The 19,794-nt window shown below is 37.8% G+C and overlaps 1 protein-coding gene across 4 annotated transcripts in view; it reads left to right on the forward strand.

Annotated features, from left to right (window-relative positions):
- Mtm1 (myotubularin 1) overlaps nucleotides 1–19,794 on the forward strand; it is a 98,484-nt gene that overhangs the window by 21,014 nt on the left and 57,676 nt on the right. For 3 of the 4 annotated variants that reach the window (XM_077107686.1, XM_077107687.1, XM_077107688.1), the window contains exons 2-4: nucleotides 743–815; nucleotides 3,670–3,742; nucleotides 5,805–5,899. In XM_077107686.1, the coding sequence (XP_076963801.1) occupies nucleotides 753–815; nucleotides 3,670–3,742; nucleotides 5,805–5,899 (231 nt within the window). In that variant the 5' untranslated portion in view covers nucleotides 743–752. Of the gene's footprint in view, nucleotides 1–742; nucleotides 816–3,668; nucleotides 3,743–5,804; nucleotides 5,900–19,794 lie in introns of those variants that run through there. The other variant, XM_077107689.1, reaches the window with a different exon arrangement.

Consider the following 19,794-nt stretch of genomic DNA (forward strand, 5'->3'; position numbering starts at 1 on the left):
ATTTAGTTTCCTGTTGTCACTATAATCTTCAAGTCTAAATTAAATACTTGTGTTAAAATGCTTTTGTGTATGTTCTGAATTTGATGCTTTCATTTATGTCTGAATTGTTATAAATATTCATTATTTAAATGAAGTATGTACTTTCCCTAGAAAATACTGATTAAATCAAATCTTGTAAATTTGGTTTTGATCAAGTCCATGCCACATTAAATTGCTTTAATTTGGGGAGACAGAATTCTTGAAGGGGAAAATAGTATGAGTTAAATTGCCCACCATTTTATCATTCTCCTTGGCTGACTCTAGATTATCTTTCAAAATTAAGAAGTATGGAAACCTAAGGCCTGTTGTCCATTGATAAACATCAGATCAGGCTGGGGTTGTGGCTCAGTGGTAGAGCATGTGCAAGACCCTAGGTTCTAGTACTAAGAAACCAAAAATCATTTTTTTTTGTAACTACGTGAACACTATGAACAAAAATTCCTGGAGTATATGTGATGTCTTCCATAGAATTCACCCTTTGGTATTTAGTTCCACTTTTCTTGTTCTTCTAAGTTTCCTGAACCCTCATTAGAGCTCTTTCCCATACTACCTGTGCTCTGGTTAGTTCTACTGGGGCCTAGTATGGAAATAGAGCCTGTAAAGTAGTACTGGTCTTAGTTGAAATATTTAAATCTTTAATGACACTTGTGTTTGAAATTATAATACAAATTCAATTAATATAGAACATTGTCTTTCTTGGTAGAGTTTCCATTATGGCCTCTGCATCAACTTCTAAGTATAATTCACACTCCTTGGAGAATGAATCCATTAAGAGGGTAAGTTGAGTTTCCAGATTTACCTGTATCTTTCTCTCTCTGCATGATATTAGGTAATCATTTGGGGTTTATTGAATTATGAATTTCATTCTTCATTCACATAGTGTAAATATGGTCTTATTTATTGTCCCACCTTATTTAAGGACAGATTTTAGATAGAACACCTTCTATGTGTTAAGTGATTTTTATGTTTTTAAGTTCATAAGTTGTACCTTTATTTTGGGAACCTCTGTTTCATGAATTTCTGTCAGACATTACATTTCAGGTACCAGGCAATCCTCTGTCCCAGAAAGCTTTCTGAAGCAGGTAATGGAAGGCCAAGGCCGACTGAGCAGGCTACCTAGCCTTCCTAAATATTGGCATTATTTTCTAATTATGATGAAGAAAGAGTTGCATAATCAAAACAAATACAACTTTAACAGAAAAATGGTTCAGAATAGCCAGGGGAAAATTGTACAATTAGTGGGAGATTTGGGAACATATATTGAAAAGAAGGGAGTAAATTTAAAGTCATCTTTATTCATGGCCCTGTCAGCCTTTAAGATTATCCACCAGAAAGGTTAATTTCTACTCCCATCCATCAGTGTATAAGGCTGCTCAAGCAATCAGAGGGAGCCAAAGGCTGTCTTGTAATTTGTATTCCTTCATTACTAACAATATGGATCTTTTGGGTGAAAACTGTGTTTATCATCCATTTCTTTTATGACATGACTGTGTCTTTTGCCTGTTTGCTTTGGGGTGTTTTGAGAGGATTTTTTTTTATTGATTTATAAGTGTTATTTATATTATGATATTTCTCTCTTTATAATATACACATATTTTCTCATTTATTGTTAGCCTTTTAATTTATGGTATTTTGTTTTGATTTTGAAATATAGGGGTTCAAAGTTTTATATAATCACACCTGTCAATCTTTATCTTTTTTATTTTGTTATCTATAAGGACCTTCTTCATCTCCCAGATTATTATAGATTTTTATCATATTTTATTTTGGTATTTGATACAAGAATCAGTTCTAAATATAAGACTACCTTCAAGAATATAATTATAAGTCCTTAGGTAATACTGCTCTAATATAAAGTATTAATCCCATGTTATTCTGTGTTAATCAAACATTCACTTTCTCATTTTGGGCTTGGATTATGCTTTCTCCTATTGATCCTGAACTGTGGTATTTAAAAAGCATACCGAATAGAACATTTCCCCTTGAATTTGTTTTTAGTTAGAGGCAGTATTAAAGGATAATAATTTCTTTCCAGTTTTCTCATTTATGTAAGGTGTGTAGTTTTGTTTTTCATTGAAGGAATTCCTTGCTGGGAACAATTTATCCTGCCCCCCTCCAATTAAGACACTTACAAGTAGTAAAAATGTTTAGAAATGGCTAGCAATTTTAATTTTATGTCTGAATAGAAAAGATAGAACCGTTAAAAATCCAGCAAATGCCTCACTTTGACAGCTTATATCTAAATATACAATGCACATTTCTCCTATTTCATAATAAATCTTTCCATTTGCATAACCCCTAATAGTTCATAAATGTGCACTACTATGTTTTGTTTCAGTTAATATTTGCCAAAAACAAACAAAAAACACTTCTGAGGGCAGCACAGCTAACTTTACCCATGAAATGTCATTTGGTTTCAGAGAACAACTAGAAAAAAATGAATGAAAAATAGTAGTGAAAAAGCCTTTTGCCCAAACAGATGTTATCAATGTGCCTCATACATCATAAAACTAATGCATGCCACACATCATTGGATCATTATACTAGATGGCATGAATTCCTTGAAAGATGCCTTTACTGGGCAAGCGGGTCACAGTCGATATCTTTGGTAAACTAGACTCCTAGAAGTTGCCTGTGAATTTTAGTGGTTAATACTTTCCCTGCCTGGCAGAGCTTCTGAAGTGGATGAGGCCATGCCTGGAAGGGAATACCTCGAAAATGGGAGGCCTAGAGGAATAGGAAAGTCACTGAAAAATTAAAATGGTTCTTAAGGCCCTTATCAGCTCAAAAGTTCTCTGTGGCTGGGGATATAGCTCAGTTGGTAGAGTGCTTACCTTGCATACACAAGGCTCTGAGTTCAATCCCAGCACCACAAAAAAAAAAAAAAAAAAAAAAAACAAAAACAAATAAACAAAAATCCTCTGACAGAACATTCTTCCTCTTGTCTAGGACAAGGCTTTTAATAAAGGTGAGGAAGTAAAAGTAAGAAAGGGTCTTAGTAAAACAAGAAACCAAAAAGATCATGGTACTTATTTTCTGGCAATGTAATAAGATGCTGGCCAATCACTGTCCTGTGGTTCAGTTAAAGTCCCTGGAATTAAAATTTTCATTCCTACCCTTCACAAAAGATAACTGATTGTATGAGTCTCTACCAACTGAGTAAGCCCATAACCAAGATGACTGAATATTTTATATGAAAAAAGAAAGCTGCTATGGTATATAATGTATAACTAATACATCATATTTATATTTTATCATTTTTCTGAAAAATGTTGACTTTAAAAATTGAAAAATAGTATTATTCAAAATCATGTAAACTTTATTTAAATATATGCTGAGAGTTAGCACATCTAATAAATGTTCATGCCAGATTGGTTTTATTTGGTGGCAGTGCTGGGGATAGAAACCAGGGCCTCATACTTGCTCAGTTAGTGCTCCACCAATAAGCTATATCCCCAGCCAAGACTGTAGTATGAATTTTCAGTTTGAATTTTCTCTGCTAATTTTCTCACATGCTAAATCTCTTAATTTTTTCTTTGAAAAGTATATTTTTAGTTGCTGTATTCCTGGCTGTTTTAAGACCCTGTGCACGTCATGTTATTATTTCTGATTCCTCTCCTTCCCTTCCAGGCATCTCAAGATGGAGTGAATCGGGATCTCAGTGAGACTGTTCCTAGACTCCCAGGAGAAATGCTAATTACTGGTAAGAACCCTTGGATGCTAGGGTTACATAACTGGATGAGCAGTGCGGCAGGATCAGGTGGCTTCAGTCCTGTTTACTCTGTACAAGTCAGAGACAAATAGGCTAGCTTTGTTTAAAAGCCTTAACACAGAGAATGCTCCACATTCCTTTCTTGAACAGAGTTCTTTCAGAAGTTTTGTGCTCACAGAGATAGTGATATTCTTCTGTCTGTACCAAAGACTGAGAATGATTTAGGTCAAAAAAATATGGATTATTTCTTGAATGTTTTTACCCGAGCTATACATGCTCATGGTTTAAACTTATAAGAACAAAATACTATTAAGGTTTATAGTCTGTGATAATATGCTTCAAAATGATGAACTTAAAGGCTTATGGATTCTCCTGTGTGAGATAATAGATCTTTTTGTTTTAAATTGTAGGGGCTGGGCTGTGGCTCAGTGGCAGAGTGCTTGCCTAGCATGGGCAAGGCACTGGGTTCAATGCTCAGCATCACATATAGATAAATGAATAAAATAAAGGTCCATCAAAATCTTTTTTAAAAAAGAGTTTTTTAAAAAAATATTCATTTGTAGCTGGGTGTGGGGGTGCATGCCAGTAATCCCAGTGACTTGGGAGGCTGAGGCAGGAGGATTGCAAGTTCAAAGCCAGCCTTAGCAACTTAGCAAGATCCTGTCTCAAAAAAAAAAGGGGGGGTTGTGATGTATCTCAGTGGTTAAGCACCTCTGGGTTCAATCTCTGGTACAAAACACACACACACACACACACTCTTACACACATTTAAATTTGTCAGAAAATAGAAGTTAGTAATATCGAGGTAACATTTTGATGTATGTGGGTATTTTAAAGATAAATTTATATCAAGAGGAGGGAATCTACTTTGGAAGGGCCAGATCATTCTGACATAAGAATGCACAAGCATCCTCATCTTCTGAGCCAAGTGCTAATGTATGTTAGGGTTGATATCCGCCTCTCACATTTCAGTGTACTTAGAGCCCATAGGTTACCATTGTTTCAAGGAACATTTCAGTTTATTAAGATCAAGGTTTTTAACTTAAATGGTTAAAATATGGCACTAATTAGATGAAGGTCCTAGACAAAAAATATTCTTTTGTGAATTAGCCATGCACCATGAGAAACTATTCTGTGTTTACAGAATTGCACATATAATTCTAGTCTTGAAATAGAAACCAACAGGATGTCTCCATTTCAATTTTTGGATTAGAGAAAAGAAGATATTTTCACTTTCAGTGGTCTCCATATAAAGTTTTGGTGCTAAATATCAGTGCCCAAACCTAAATCAAGGTTGTAATCAATTGAATTGGTGTGAAGTAGCCTTACTGGGTATTGTTCATTTAGCACATGAGGGAAAAGGGATTTTAAACCCATTAAAAAATTAAAGATCATTAACACATTCAAGGACATCCTTGAAGTATAAGAGAATGATATATTTCTTTATCATTAATTAACTCTTTTGATTAAGTTTGTCCTTGTTTGATTCTTCTGAAGATGTGCTATTCCTTTGTCCATCTGTTTTATATGACTTAAATGTTTGAAAAGAATATAGCTAAGCTCTTCTCTGGACTATTAAAAAATAAAAATAGACTATAGATAGATTTCTATGATTAGCATTCATTTATTAAAAATATGATATTTATGTGGTCAGAGGTAGTTCCATGAGATTATCCTATATAAATTGCCATCCTCTGATTGAATTAGTGTGCATGATTATTTTACAATCATTTGAGGGTTGCAGTAGTGATACCCTGATTTACTTCTGCTTCACTAGCTGTTGTCCCCTTGCCCCAGATAGTGACAGCATTATGGGAAAACTCAGGGAAGCACTGCTAGTGTCTGGAAATGAAGTGGCCCCACTAGTTCCCCAATTGCCCTGATACAACCTAGCGTGGTAATGTGGAAACATTGCCAGTGCTTGCTTTCAACCTTTTCAGTAATTTTTATTGTAGTTATTCTTAGCCAAATAGTTTATATTAAATTAGTACCATTTATTGTGTATCTTGGTATATATTTCCATTATTTTAGGGTACTTTTTTTATCTTACTAGACAAAGAAGTTATTTACATATGTCCTTTCAATGGCCCCATTAAGGGAAGAGTTTACATCACAAATTATCGTCTTTATTTAAGAAGTTTGGAAATGGTAAGTAAACTATAAGACCATAAAGATGACCCTAACTGTTAAAGATAATACTAAACTGTGTTTCTTCTACCTTGCAAGATTGACTGTGGATCAGATTAACATGGGGGATAGATTTGCTTCTCAACTCTTAATTTTTTGCTTATGCAAAACTCATTTCACACTAACATCTTTTTATGTAGGGAATAGAATAAATATTAAAATACATTTTATGGGCAGGTTTTTAACTTCTGTGCCTCAATTCCCTCTTCTTTAACATGTAGATAGTACCTACCTCATTGAGTAACTGTGAGGATTAAATAGGAAAATTTATGCAGAAATGTTAAACGTATGTCCAACACATACTAGGTGTTCAAAAATTTTTCTGTCTCTAAAAAATTAACTTTTTCTCCCTTATAGTAATGGGGAGAGGTTGGCAACTATAACCCTTTTGTAGTTTGGAGAAGTTAGTTTGGTGTAGAACAGTGATTTTTACCAGGAGCATAGATGAGAACCACTTGTGCAGCTTACAAGTAGTAAAGATACCCCAGATTTACTGCCTCAGAACGTTGAAACCTATGGTCCAGGAACAGTAGTATTTTCTAAAACATCCCAGAGGAGTATGCTGAATATGAATCCTTGGTGAAGGCCCACCACTGTGGAGATTTCCAAGTGTTGAGTTACAAAGCAACTAGGCAGCAGTGTAGAACTAGGGTGATTTTGGTATGGCTTACTGCCATTGGCACCTTTTCAATTTGTGGCCACAAAACTTCAAGGAATGTTCCACTGATGGAATAATGATGGGGAACAGAGATGCCCTAGAAGGAGAAGAGATAATGAATAGCTGTTGTGGCTGTCACAGAACGGGTATCAGATGAGGCAGGTTGTCATTGCTCATGTCAGCCTGAAGGGGTAGGTACACTTCCATGGGATGGACTTGGGGCACATAGGTTCAGGATACTTGAGAGAGTAGTCCATCAGTGGAGAAAATCTAGCTTTTGTTTTTATTATTCTTAGCCCACTTTTTCTTTCAGATAATTCATATCTAGATTAGTTTGTAACTTTTAATTCTTTTATTATGCTCATTATTATGTCTCTATTCTGAAAAGTGCTATTTCTTACCCATATTACCTTAGCTATGGGAGTCTACTTGTAAAGTCTTCTTGTATCTCCTATGAGCAAGGTAGTCATAGGGATGGGTACATGGAGCAAGCCACAGGGTCCTAGGACTGAGCATTTTATTTCTGTGAATTGGGTCAGACTTCTAGGTAAGACTCCAGAGATAAGTGAATATTTTAGTTTTCCAGAATGGGAAAGAAGATTCTGGAAATTCACAGCAATGAGATAGATGTGAACCTTTGCCAACAGCTGGTAAAAATCCTACAGTTCATCATTTTAAATAGATGACTTAAGTACCTAGAAGAAAAAGAAACCAATGGGAGTGGTATGAACATATTATCAAGGCATACAACAACCCCTATTAGACCTGGGCCAAGTGGTGGCAGTGCATTTTACATGGGGTTATAGACTGTGTATTAAAGGCTTAATGCCAGCCAAGAAGGATGGTCACTAACATCTTGCTGTGCAAGGCCTTTCCTCTGCAGTGCCCCTAATGCAATGCATGGCCAACATGTCAGAAGCAGCAAATTAGTCAAGGTGGTAGATGACAGAGTTGGGATTTGAATTGATCTTAATCAGCTGGCATATTAGAGCAAAACTATATAAAATTTATAATATAAAATCAGCATAGATAACATTTACTTAGTAAAAATCATTTGTGTCATTAAAGGATGAAGAAGTTCTTTCTTGACATGGGTCTAAGTGATTTTGAAATAGTTATGGGATATGAATGATTAAAAGTTAATATATCTGGAGGGTGAATTAACAGAAGTATATTATAATGCCTGCACAAAATGAGATGGTAACCCTATCTGAAGTGATGGGTTCAAGTCCAGGTGGCACATTTTAGGAGGGACATTGCTTTACTAGATAGAGTTCAGACAAATAGAACCAGGTTAACGAAGGGACAGAGAAATGAGCAGTATCTAGTTCCATTTTATACTGCCACTGGTGACAAACTGAGAAAATTAATTTAAACTGTGGTGCTATGACAGGATCGTAACTATAGTGTGATCTCAACTACATAAAACAAATAAAGTAATGTCTAGAAGAATCTAAAAGGAAATAACCCAAAAGTTTCTGCACTTGGGATATCCAGAGTAGAATTGCACATGATTTGTTTTCTTCCTTTTACTTGTCAATATTTTTCAAAATACCTAGAATGAGTATGTATCACTTTTTTAGCTGGGAAATCACTTAGCAAATTTTGTTTATTTTGTTTTCATATGGCACACTTCAGGATAAGGATTAGCATTTAGTGGGTAAATCAAATGCCTGTGTGACAGTGTTTGCTAACATATTTCTTCTTCCACTAAGTTTGACATGAGCATTATAAGCAATTGGCCGTAACATTTAATGCAAGTACAAAAGAAAGCAGCTAATAGCAGAAAATCATCATATAATGAGTGCTATTTCGATGCCTAAAAAGAGTCAACATAGTGTTTCTTCATTTAAAGTCCTAAACAAGAACGTTAATTGTGGATTCTGCTGTAAAATGTGAAAATTTTGTGTGTGTGTGTTTGACAAAAAGCTGTCATCTCACTGGCATTTTGAAGTGGACACCTGTTTGTTGCAGGTATGTAAACACCATAGTGGGAGAGATGAGTGCAGATGTGTGCAGTCTGATTTCAATGTCAGCTTTCCTATTTTGTAAGGCGTAACGGACAGATTCCCTGCCTCCCTTTTCCCTGGGAAGTCAAGGAATGGTGGTACATCCTTTATTGCCACAGTGGCTGCTTTCTACCTGGCTCTCCTTGTATAGTCTGCCCTGAACACTGCCTCCACAGTGATCCTCCTTTATGCCAGGCTAACCAGGTTTCTTAGTTCTGAAACTGTCATTGGCTTCCTGTTGTCTATAGAATAAAATCACTTCTCTTAATATGGTATAAAATCCTCATTTCTGTAGCTCTGACTCATGTCCCTCCTCCCCAAACACACTATTCTCCCACCCTACAAAGCCCCTTCGTTTTCCCCATCATGCATGTGTTGTTCTAACCAAACCCAGATGTCCCTTTCTCTGTCCCTTTCAAAAGCTGTTATTTGTCCTTGAGAACCCACCTCAAAAGTCCTGTCTTCTCTAGAGCCTTCTCCAGCTTTCCTTGAAGGACTCACTTCCTTTTTACATCCCTGCAGCCTCTGTTAATACTTATTGCTATAAAACCTTCCCTGGCCACCTTAGCTACATTTTTAATACCCTCTTTCATCTTTGTTTTTTTTCTCCTGAGCACTTGTTACTTCCTCCTATTTTATATCTCTGGTTCCTCCTTTTTGTTGTTTTTCTGTCTGAGGACAAAGATGCTTATCTGTTTGTTTACTGTGTTCTCTCTGCTCTTAGGATAGAGCCTGGCATATGTGCTCAGTCAGTATGTGTTGAGCAAATGAATTCTATTTGCTTGCTGATCTGTCTGTGGCCTTACCAAATGCTTAGTCCTTTTGGTCCTCCAGGCCTAGCTAGTGTAGCATTCAGTAGACAGCAGTTGCTTAATAAATGTTTATTCAAGTGAACCCAAAAGGGAACAGGCTCTAGTTGTTGGTGTTCCTGAAACATTTGTGAAGGACTAGTCACTGGGTTGACCACAGTGTGGACCCTACCAAATTGTGGCATCTTGCATACCAACATTGCCTCTGGAGTTCAGAAATCCCATAGCTATTTTTTGACCTTGAAGATGCCAAGGAACTTGACTTTGGGTTAATATTGTGACCCTAAAAGGGACTACTATGGACACAATACCCATCTGGAAGACTGGCATGAAAAAATTGCTTCTAGATTTCCTACACAGGAACACATTGGGTTTAGGTCCTGCAGTGGATGAGAAAGAAAACCCTGTACTCATTCACATATTCATGTCTTCAACCAGTAGCATTCACTGAGCACCATGATGAATCATATACTGTGCCAGGTGAATAATGCTATGCCTTCAGGCCCACACAGCCTTATGGGACATAGAGATGACACATGACATATAACACAGCCCACCCACAGTGGTACACATAATGCTGTGAGGAAACAAGGAAGAGTATGGTCACTCCAGTGTGATGAGTCATGGAATGTTTTTAGAGGGGGTGAAATTTGAGATGTGGAAAAATGGTAACAACTGAACAGGATGAGCATAGCAGATAGAGGGTTTCTGTATCCACGTTGTGCTTTTTCCATGTTGATATACAGATATCTATACTATGGGGATGGTTGAGTGCTCTGTGGGAGCTGAAAACTCAGGAGAGAGTAGCGGGGGACAACAGGAGATGAGGCTAGAAAAAGAGGCAACTTCAGGAGTCTCATAAGTCACAATTTTTTTCATTGGGACTGGGGATTATACTCATGGGCACTCTGCCACTGAGCACCATCTCCAGTCCATTTTTTAAAAAATTTGAGACAGGGTCTCACTAAGTTGCTGAGGGTCTTGCTAAGTTGCAGAAACTGGCCTTGAACTTGCAAGCCTCCTGTCTCAGCCTCCTAAGGTGTTGGGATCATAGGTGTGCACCACCATGCCTGGCATAAGTCATAGTTAAGCAGTATATATCTTGTATGGAGAATGATATACCAGATACACATTTCAGAAGGAGAATTCTGGTTGAAGCATAGATAACGGAATAGTGGCAGGGATGACTGAAAGCAGGAAGACCCACTAGGAATTTGTTTTGGTTTTCCAAGTAAGTGAGAAGGGCCTAATGCAGTTGTAGTAGAGATATAAAAGAGGAAATAGCCATGGGAAATGTGGGTGACCATTTGAAGGTAGAAGTTGAAGGAAAGAGTCCAATCAAGAATGACTCCCTTGGTTTTTCACTTGAATGATTTGACATGCTATCATTTATCAAAAAAGACATTACAGGAGAAAGGAGTTTGTTGTATATTAGCCCAGTGGTGAAATAGTTGTGAAGATGTGGGCTTACAGCTATATAGCTATAGGTGAATATGTCTCAGTCACAGTTGGAAACATGACTCTGAAGCTTCAGAAGTTAATAGTATATCGGGAATGAAGAAAATGACCTAAGTCTGTGAGATCACTTTGTAAGAGTATGTAGCATGAAAAGGGACGTGGGTGAGCTGAAAACCCTGGCCTAAAGAAACCTTTTTCCATGGTGAGGAAAGAAAGAAGAGCACATGGAGAAAACAAAGCAGGAGCCATGACAGCCACAGAAAAGCTCCCAAGAACAGGCTGTGGTAGAAATCAGGAAGAGATTAGCATCTCAGGAAAGAAGGAAGCAGAAATGGATCAGGGGTCAGTAAGGTAAAGAATGAGAATAGGTCAAGGGGGGTGTCCCTGAGGAGCCCCACTGGGAAAAGATCCTGCAGAGGGGAGTCCAATTGGTTTCTCTTGATCTCCTTTCTACCTTGTCCTTGCTGTAAAGCTTGTGCAGCTTCCAGGCCTCAGCAAGTTCCTCTACATTGATTCTTGTCCCTTCATCTCTCCCCTTGGCTTCAGTCACTTCTCTGAATATAAAATTGTGTGTTGACAAAGCTCCTTAGGGCTTACCAAGCCCTTTTCTGTGCACTTTTTCATTTGAGCCTGACAACTGGCAGGCAAAGCAGGTCCTACCTGGGCTCATTCCTGTGGCTTCCTTTTTCTCCTGGTGCTAACCTTTTGTACCCAAATTTCTCACTTCTTACCACCTGCTAGAGTTCTCTTGACTTTCTTCCTGGCATCTCACACTCAGGGTCAAGTGGAAACTATTCAACTCTTTCTCCCTCCCATAGTTCCTTCAGTAGGTGTTCTTATTTGTCTTAATGGTGTTACTTTTTATCCTGTTACCCTGGAGTTAAATCTGACTCCTGGTCCTTATTTCTTTGCAGTCTTCTTTGTATTTGCCCCATCCTTTCTGGTGCTGTTGCCCCACCTACATGGCATTCCTTATAAAGATCCAGTATGCAGCTGAAGAACTGCCATCCTCTTCTTCCCCTTTATTCCTGAAGTAATCACCTTCCTAAAGTTGGTGTTTCTCACTCTGGATTTATTTCACATATCTCTTGAAGCTAGAATGGAATGTAGGAGATGTGTAGGAAACGAAAGGACTGGGGGCCTTCCAGATGAGCAGATTATTACTCTTGGGCACTAGAATTTGGCTTTAGGTTTAAGATTGCTGGCAAGATAAGAACCATGTTTGGTAGACAGCTTTCATTTTCTGACAATGTCATAAATAGCATTTTCTTCCTGGACTAAATTCAAGGAGAAATTTGTTGTTTAACTTTTCTTTAAAGGACGATAACATTGAGTCAATTCTTTAGGTAGAGTATTACCAAAAGAGTTTCAAATCATGTTCAATTATGTGGTTCTTTTATTAACCCTATGTTACAGTTTGAATCTGGAATGTCACCAAAACACTCATGTTATTGGTCCCCATTTCACATTAGGGGACAAGTCTTTAATGAGTGTTCACTGGAGAAATTACTAGATCATGAGGTCTCTAACCTCATCAGTGGATTCATCTGTTTGATGGATAAATAATTCAAATGGACTACTGTGGGCAGGTGGGGCCTGGTTGGAGGAACTATGTCACTGGGAGCATGCCATTGAGCACTACATCTTGTCCCTGGTCCTCCCCCCTCCCTCTCTCTGTTTCCCAGTTGTCATGAGCTGAGAAGCTTTACTCTGCCCTGTCCTCCCATGATGTTCCAACTCATATCTGGCCCAGAGCAATAAAGCCAGACAACTGTGGACTGAAACCTCTAAAACCGTGAGCCCACATAAACCTTTCCTCCTCCAAGATGTTTGCATCAGGTATTTGTGTCACGGTGATGAAAAGGTGATACCATACCCTCAATAAAAACAGAGCTTACAACATTATTTTTTTTACTTGTTATAGTTGCTTCAGTGAAGGACTAGGCCAATGCATACTATTTTGCTTTTCTCTTGGGTTTCAGTGTAGAGACAGAACTTACAGGATCAAGATGGGCAGCTTGTATATATGTGAAACTCTGTCTCTAAAATACCTGGTTTCGAAATAGCCTTCAGACAAGTGCTCGGTATCATGCTACTTAAGAATATCAAATAAGTACAGCAGAGCTTCATTTCCTTTATAGCCTTCAGTGGCTGCCATTGGAGCTGTAAGCCTTGGGTACCACCAAGACCAAGAGGGGAGGCAAAGTTTACCTTCCATTGCGGGAATTTAAAAGCCAGACCTACATTTTTTCTCAGAAGAAGGCCAGCCCATTCATCATAAACTAAAAGGATTCCTGTAGTAATTTTCATTCAGAAAATACATTGAAAACTTTTTTAAAATTTTCTTTTTTTAGGTTCTTTAGTCTAGTGGATTTGGTACCTCTTTTCATTTTAAAGGAAGTAAAATAATGCTAGATAGACTATAATAATAAGACATCCTAATGTGTCCATAAATGGGCACTTCTCTGAGAAAATAGGATCCTTGTTACAGATTGAACATTCCTAAAATCTAATATCTGAAATACTTTGAAATCTGTCATGATGTTTTAAAACAAGTTTTTAAAAAACTTCCTGTCAATACCCTGGATTCCTTTAGCCCTTGTTCCTATCCTATGCTCAATGGAGAGTTTATGGGCTACCATCTGCATCACTTCAGTGACAAATATTCCTTGCTCTGTAGCTGACCGCGTCTTTTGTACTACTGAACAAATCAGTCTCTGAGCTCCCATAAATTCCTTCATCACCACCTAATGATGTCTGTTTGCACCCACATTTTCTTCCCTCCAATTTGAGAGGGATGAACTAGATATCTTCTTTTCCATAGTAAATCCCTTTCTTTGAATCTCCCCCCAAAACCCCCACAGTGCTAGAGATTGAACCTAGAGCCTTGTACATGCTAGGCAAGCAGTCTCTACTGAGCTGTATCTCCAGCCCACCTTTCTCTTTTTAGCTCCTCTGGAGCTGTAGTAACCAGTGGTTATTCTGTGTTTTACATTTTTTTGTTTTCATCATTTTTGATCTGCCTCCAACTCTGCAGGTCTACTCAAGTCTTTTTTTTTATATCAACTTCTTATATCCATGCTACTCCTGATATGATCATCCTCTTTCTTCCATTTCTTTGCCAAATGTAAAAAAATAATCCTCACATGCCACTTCCACTTCGGGACTGTTGACTCCTGAATTTCTTTTGGTCTGGCTTCTCTGTTCCCTATTGAAACTACTTGTTCACTGTTCAGCTCCAAAGGCCTTGGTTTAGTACTTGACTTTTTAACTTCTCTGCAGTGATCCATAGGGTTCACTTCTCTTTTCTTGTTCTTTTCTCCAAGCATTCTTGGTTCTTCTCCCACTTCTGCCTTCTATACAGCTTCTTTTTTTTCCTTCTGACCTCCTAAACTTATAGGTTCCCCCAAGTTCTGTCCTTTTCCTCTTTTTCCTCAATTGTTAGTTGCTTTCCTATCCTGTAGCTCCAGTCCTAATCTTTTATTTTTTATTCATGGAAAGTTTGAGAGCCTGCTGCATGTTGAGCACTGTGCCAGGCACTAGGATCTAGTGGGGAGCATAGCAGATGTGGCTTCTCCCTCACAGAGCTTATGGTCCCAATGGGATTGATAGGTGTTATATAATCACAGCAATGCCTAATAACTAGCTGTGAGCATGTCATGTGAAAGTAATATAGGAACACATGAGTTTGAGGAGCCTGGGAAATTTTCTGCAGAAAATAGTACTGTACTTGTGGTCTGAAGACTGAATGCGAGTTACCTAGATTCAAGGCAGGGTCTGGGAAGGTGAAAAGAAGCTGAGAGAGCAGCATGTGGGAGGACCTGAGACCAAAGGAAGAATGGAAATATGACATTGTAGCTGCACTGGAAGGAGAATCGAGAGGCATGAGATGGGAGAGGTAGATGGTGGCCAGATGACCTAGGTCTTACCAAGCATCTTAAAAATAAATAAAAACTAAAACAGAAACCCTTATTTCAATTAATTTTTAAATTGATAAAATTGCCTTTATCATGGACAATAGGTTTTGGAACATATATTGTGAAACAGCTGAATCAATCTAATTAACATATACATTACCTCACACACTTATTTTTTTTGTGTGGTGAAAACACATAAAACTATTCTCTCAGTATTTTTTTAGGAATTCAATATGTTATTAACTGTTGTCACTATGTTGTACATTAGATTTCTTGAACTGATTCCTCCTACCTAATTGAATTTTTGAGTCCTTGGACCAAGAGCCCCCCAATCCTGGGGTTTAGGTTTTTAGAATTCAGCAATGAGAAGCTTTAAAGGGGATGAACAGAGTAATGATAGCATCAGATGTGCTTCTCCAGAAGATCACCCTGGCTGCTATGTCAGGGCAGATAATCATAGGAACCATGGTGGATTCAGGAACAATTGTGGTTATTGCAGTGGTCCAGAGAAGTTGCTTGCAGAGTTGGAGAGAGTTTGACAGAATGGAGATTGATTCAAGGTAAACATAGTGATTAGGTCAAAGCTAGTGGAGAAAGGAATGTCAAGGATGACTCCCTGGTTTGTAGCTTTTGAAACAGTGGTTGTGGGGTTAAGGGATGTAGTGCCAGCTACCGAGGTAGAATACATTGGAGAAGATTTCTCCAAACCTTGTTTGAAAAAAGGAAAATCGTATGTTTGGTTTTGGACATTTTGAGTATGAGGTGTCCGTGGGATCTCTTCCAGTTCTATAGTTTCAGCTACCTTCTAATCATCTGTATTTGGTTAATTCATCACAATCTCAAACTCTGTGTCTACATCTGATCATCTCAATCTTTCTGCCAAACCCTCTCCTATGTTCTTCATATCTTTTGTGGAACCATCTTCATCCATCCCAGAGATCTGGGCCTAATTCCAGTCATTTTGATTCTTTCCCAGGCTAATCTCCTTCTCTGCTTTCTACCTCAGTTTCCCTCCACTCTTAGATCCTCAGTCTCTCACTTGTACTAAAGCATGAGCCTCTATGATATCAAGGAGTGGGCATCATCTTCTCTCTACTAGTCCAGAATGCTTGGTGCTGCAAGATAAATCTTATCTTCATAATACACCATTTGATCTTGGCATTCCTCTTTTCAAAAAGCTTTCTGTAAGGGCTGGGATACAGCTTGGTGCAAGAACATATGCTTTCAATATGTGAGGCTCTGGGTTCATCCACACTACCAGGAAAAAAAGGTGTAAAAAGCATTCCTTGTTCTCACTGTGAGCCTAACCCTGCCATACTCCCCAGGGAATTTGTGTGGATACAAACTGTATCACGTGTATTTGGATACACATGTCTTCTCTCCCTGATAGAACTTTAGGGGCATCATGCTCAGCCAATCTCAAAAGGTCACAAGCTGTTTGATTCCATTTATGTAACATTGTTGAAATGACAAGTAGAGGTTGGGCCTGAATTCCTTGAGATCAATTCTGTGTTTTAGTTACCTTTCCATCTCTGTGACCAAAAGACCTGACCAGAACAATGTAGACGAGGAAAAGTTTATTTTGGCTCACGGTTTTAGAGGTTCCATGGTTGACACACTCCATGGCTTGGTGCCCAAAGTAAGGCAGAACATCATGATGGAAGGATGTGGCAAAGGGAATTAGCTCAGGACATGGTAACCAAGAAGCAGAGAGCTCTGCTTACTAGGGACAAAATATAAACCCTAGAGACTTGTTCCCAGTGACCTACTTCCTCTAGCTACACCCTGACTATCTACAGTTAACCACCCAGTTAATCCATATCAGTGGATTAATCCACTCATTAGTTTATACCTTTCATAACTTAATCGTGTCACCTCTGAACATTCTTATATTGTCTCATAAATGAGCTTTTGGTGAACACTACATTTCCAAACCATAACATTGTGCAGCTTATCCTCATGAACCCCATTACCCAATTCCTGTTACTTACTGTACATGAGAAAGGGAGGGAGGAAACCAATGTACTGTTTTAGCTTGCTTATTATACTTGTTTCTAAACTATTTTAGATAGAATTATAGAGGCACAGAATTTTAAGTTAGAGCAGACCTTTGAGTCTTCTTTAATATTGAATGATATTTAGATAGTGATGACTCAGGTTTCCAGACAGGCTAATTTTCCTATTCCTGGACTTTCCTGTTTGGCCTGCTGAGTTATCAGATCTTGAATGTGTCATTCAGGGAAAATGTGGCAAGTAGCCTCATTAGACTGTAGGTGCCTTTGGTTAGGACCTGGCTGGTTCTCCTCATGGTCTTGTTTTCTCCTTTTGTATAGGGCCAGAGCAGTCTGAGCTATATAATTTTCTCTACAAAAGGACAGAGAAGAGCAAGGTTTCCTTTCACTTTTGAACATTCTTGTTTCCATGTTGATATTAAAGGATCAAACTTTTATTTAGCAACTAGTCTATATATTTAGTGTGTAAATTTGACACTTAGATACAGTTCACACTCATAAATCTTAATATAATCTAAGCATAACAAAATGTTTTTATTAACTAGACTGTAGTGAGAAGTAAATACAGCATCATATGCAGCTGTGTATGCACACTGTTACTAAGTAGTGTTTTTCCTTTTGAGCATTTCGATTTAAGATATGTGGTGAAGTGTCTGACCCCATGACAATAGCTAAAATGCCTCCTTATAACTACAGAGAGGTCTGTCAGTTGCTTGCTAGAGCATACCAATCTGCTATATTTGCAGAGCACAGTTACATCTTCCAAATACTAAGATGTTCTTTGTCATCATTGATAATGATGATAATAATAATGACTTCCACTGTTTTCTAGCTATCATTGACAGGCACTGTGCCAGTTTAAATCCATTATCTCTAATCATCCCTACTTTACAGGTAAATGTGGCCTAGAGATAGTAGTAATTTGCCATAATTGTGCAGTTAATAAATGTCAAAACTCCAATTTTGTCCATGTTAAGAACTTGTGCTCTTTTCTCTACATGATAACTATACTTACACTTCTTTGACTTTTTTATTTTTAAATAATTATGAACTCACAAGAACTTGCAAAAAGAGTATAGAGAGATTACCTGTACCTATTACCCAGCTCCCCCAGTAATTATATTGCTTTATCAAAACCAAGAAGTTGTTTATCATGATATAGTTAACTAGACTCTGACCATACTTGAATTTTACTAATTTTTTATGTATTCACTTTATGTATGTAATCTTTTGAGGTTGACTTTAATAACTCAGCATGATGCCCCCAAAGTTCATCCAAGAAGCATATATCTTTGGTTCTTCTTCTACTATTACTGCTGCTGCTTCTTTTTTTTTTTTTTTTTTTCCAATACCAGGGATGGAACCCAGGGCTGCTTTGCCATGGAGCAACATCCTCAGCCCTTTTCACTTTTTTTTTTTTTTCATTTTGAGACAGGCAAATTTGAGTTGCCCAGGGTGGCCTCAAATTTGTGATCCTACTGTTTCATCCTCACATGTTCCTGGGATTACAGGTGTACACCATTGTACCTGGCTAATTCAATTATTTTTGTTGCTGAGTATCATTCCATAGTATGGATGCAACACAGTCTTCTATTATACTTTTTGAATTTCTAGATAATCCAGATTATCTAGAGCTATATTTATATTTTATGAAGAAACTTAGTGTTTATATGATCTTTTAAGGAGAAGCATCTAAAATAAAAGAAATACCTTTTTATATCCCACAAAAGAATATTTTTAAGGAACAAAAATTTTAAAACTTTAATTTTTTTTTCTTTTTTGTCAAAGTCATCTTAACACAACATCAAATAAATTTTTGGATTAAAAACTATGTAGCATATGAAGATTTGAAAATAAAACTATGTAGCCTTTATGTTTTCACCATATGAATATAGATTTTATATTGTTATTGTTATAGTGAATTTTATATACTGATATGCTGCTTTTTTCCACTTGGACTTGTTTGATCATGTACCACAACTCATTCCATTGAGTTGATTATCGTTTTCTACCCTGATAGCTACCTCTGGCTCCAAAGAGCATCTTCATGCATGTATCTTTTTCTCCTCCTGTTGAAGGATAGCTATAGTTCTTAGGAGTGAAACGATTGGGTCAAAGTGTAACGCTGTTGTTATGGCTCTTTTGATGAATCTCAACCCTACCCCATATTCACTAAGCAAGTTACTGAGGGTTCTTAAAACTTTGGTTGCAACAGCCAGAAATATGGTTCCTCCATCTTCAACCTGGGATGGTTGTAAGGAGAAAATGAGAAAATGCATACAACAGTCCCTATGGCAGTACTTGGCAAGATGAGGTTTTCATCTGTGGCAGCTGCTGCTCTTGTTATGATTGTGGTATTACTTCACTAACCCGATTCCATCATGCCCGCAGTTTTATGGACCAGTTGCACGCAGCATTGGTTAGCAAATGCTAGAGAAGCATTGCTGTGTATTTGGGCCCTTCTGCTTTGGGAAGTGCAATCATGCTTGAGACAAGTGCTGTTTCTAGGTTCTAATGGGGAAATAAAGACATAAAGTCATGGTAACAAGACAGAGCGAAGCAAGTGATGTGATGGGAGTCTGTCTCAAGTGCTGTGGAAACTTTGAAGGAGGAAGTAGTTAATTGTGCCTGATCTAAATGAGAAGCAAGGTTTCATTAGAGATGATTCTTGCTAAGCCAGGGTTGTACCCATAGGGAGAATTTTGGTAGCTGGGGAAGACAAATCATTCTAGACAAAAGAAATGCCTTAAGCAAAGCATATATATGTTTTGATGATAGATGGAGTGTCTGAATAATGGGTGAGGGGCTCAGTTTGCTGGAGGCAGAATGTTGTGGGAGAGAAGCTACAGAAACAGACTGTGAGTAATGTCATGGCCTGGAATTATGTACCTAGGAGTTTAGTTTCTGTCCAGTAGGCAATGTGCAATGGAGAATGTTTAGGGATGCATTTTGATTGTATATATGGCCATCTTAATGCTTGCTCTTTCTTGTGT

The sequence above is a fragment of the Callospermophilus lateralis genome, chromosome X, assembly GCF_048772815.1.
Source record: "Callospermophilus lateralis isolate mCalLat2 chromosome X, mCalLat2.hap1, whole genome shotgun sequence".
NCBI classification, from domain to species: domain Eukaryota; kingdom Metazoa; phylum Chordata; class Mammalia; order Rodentia; family Sciuridae; genus Callospermophilus; species Callospermophilus lateralis.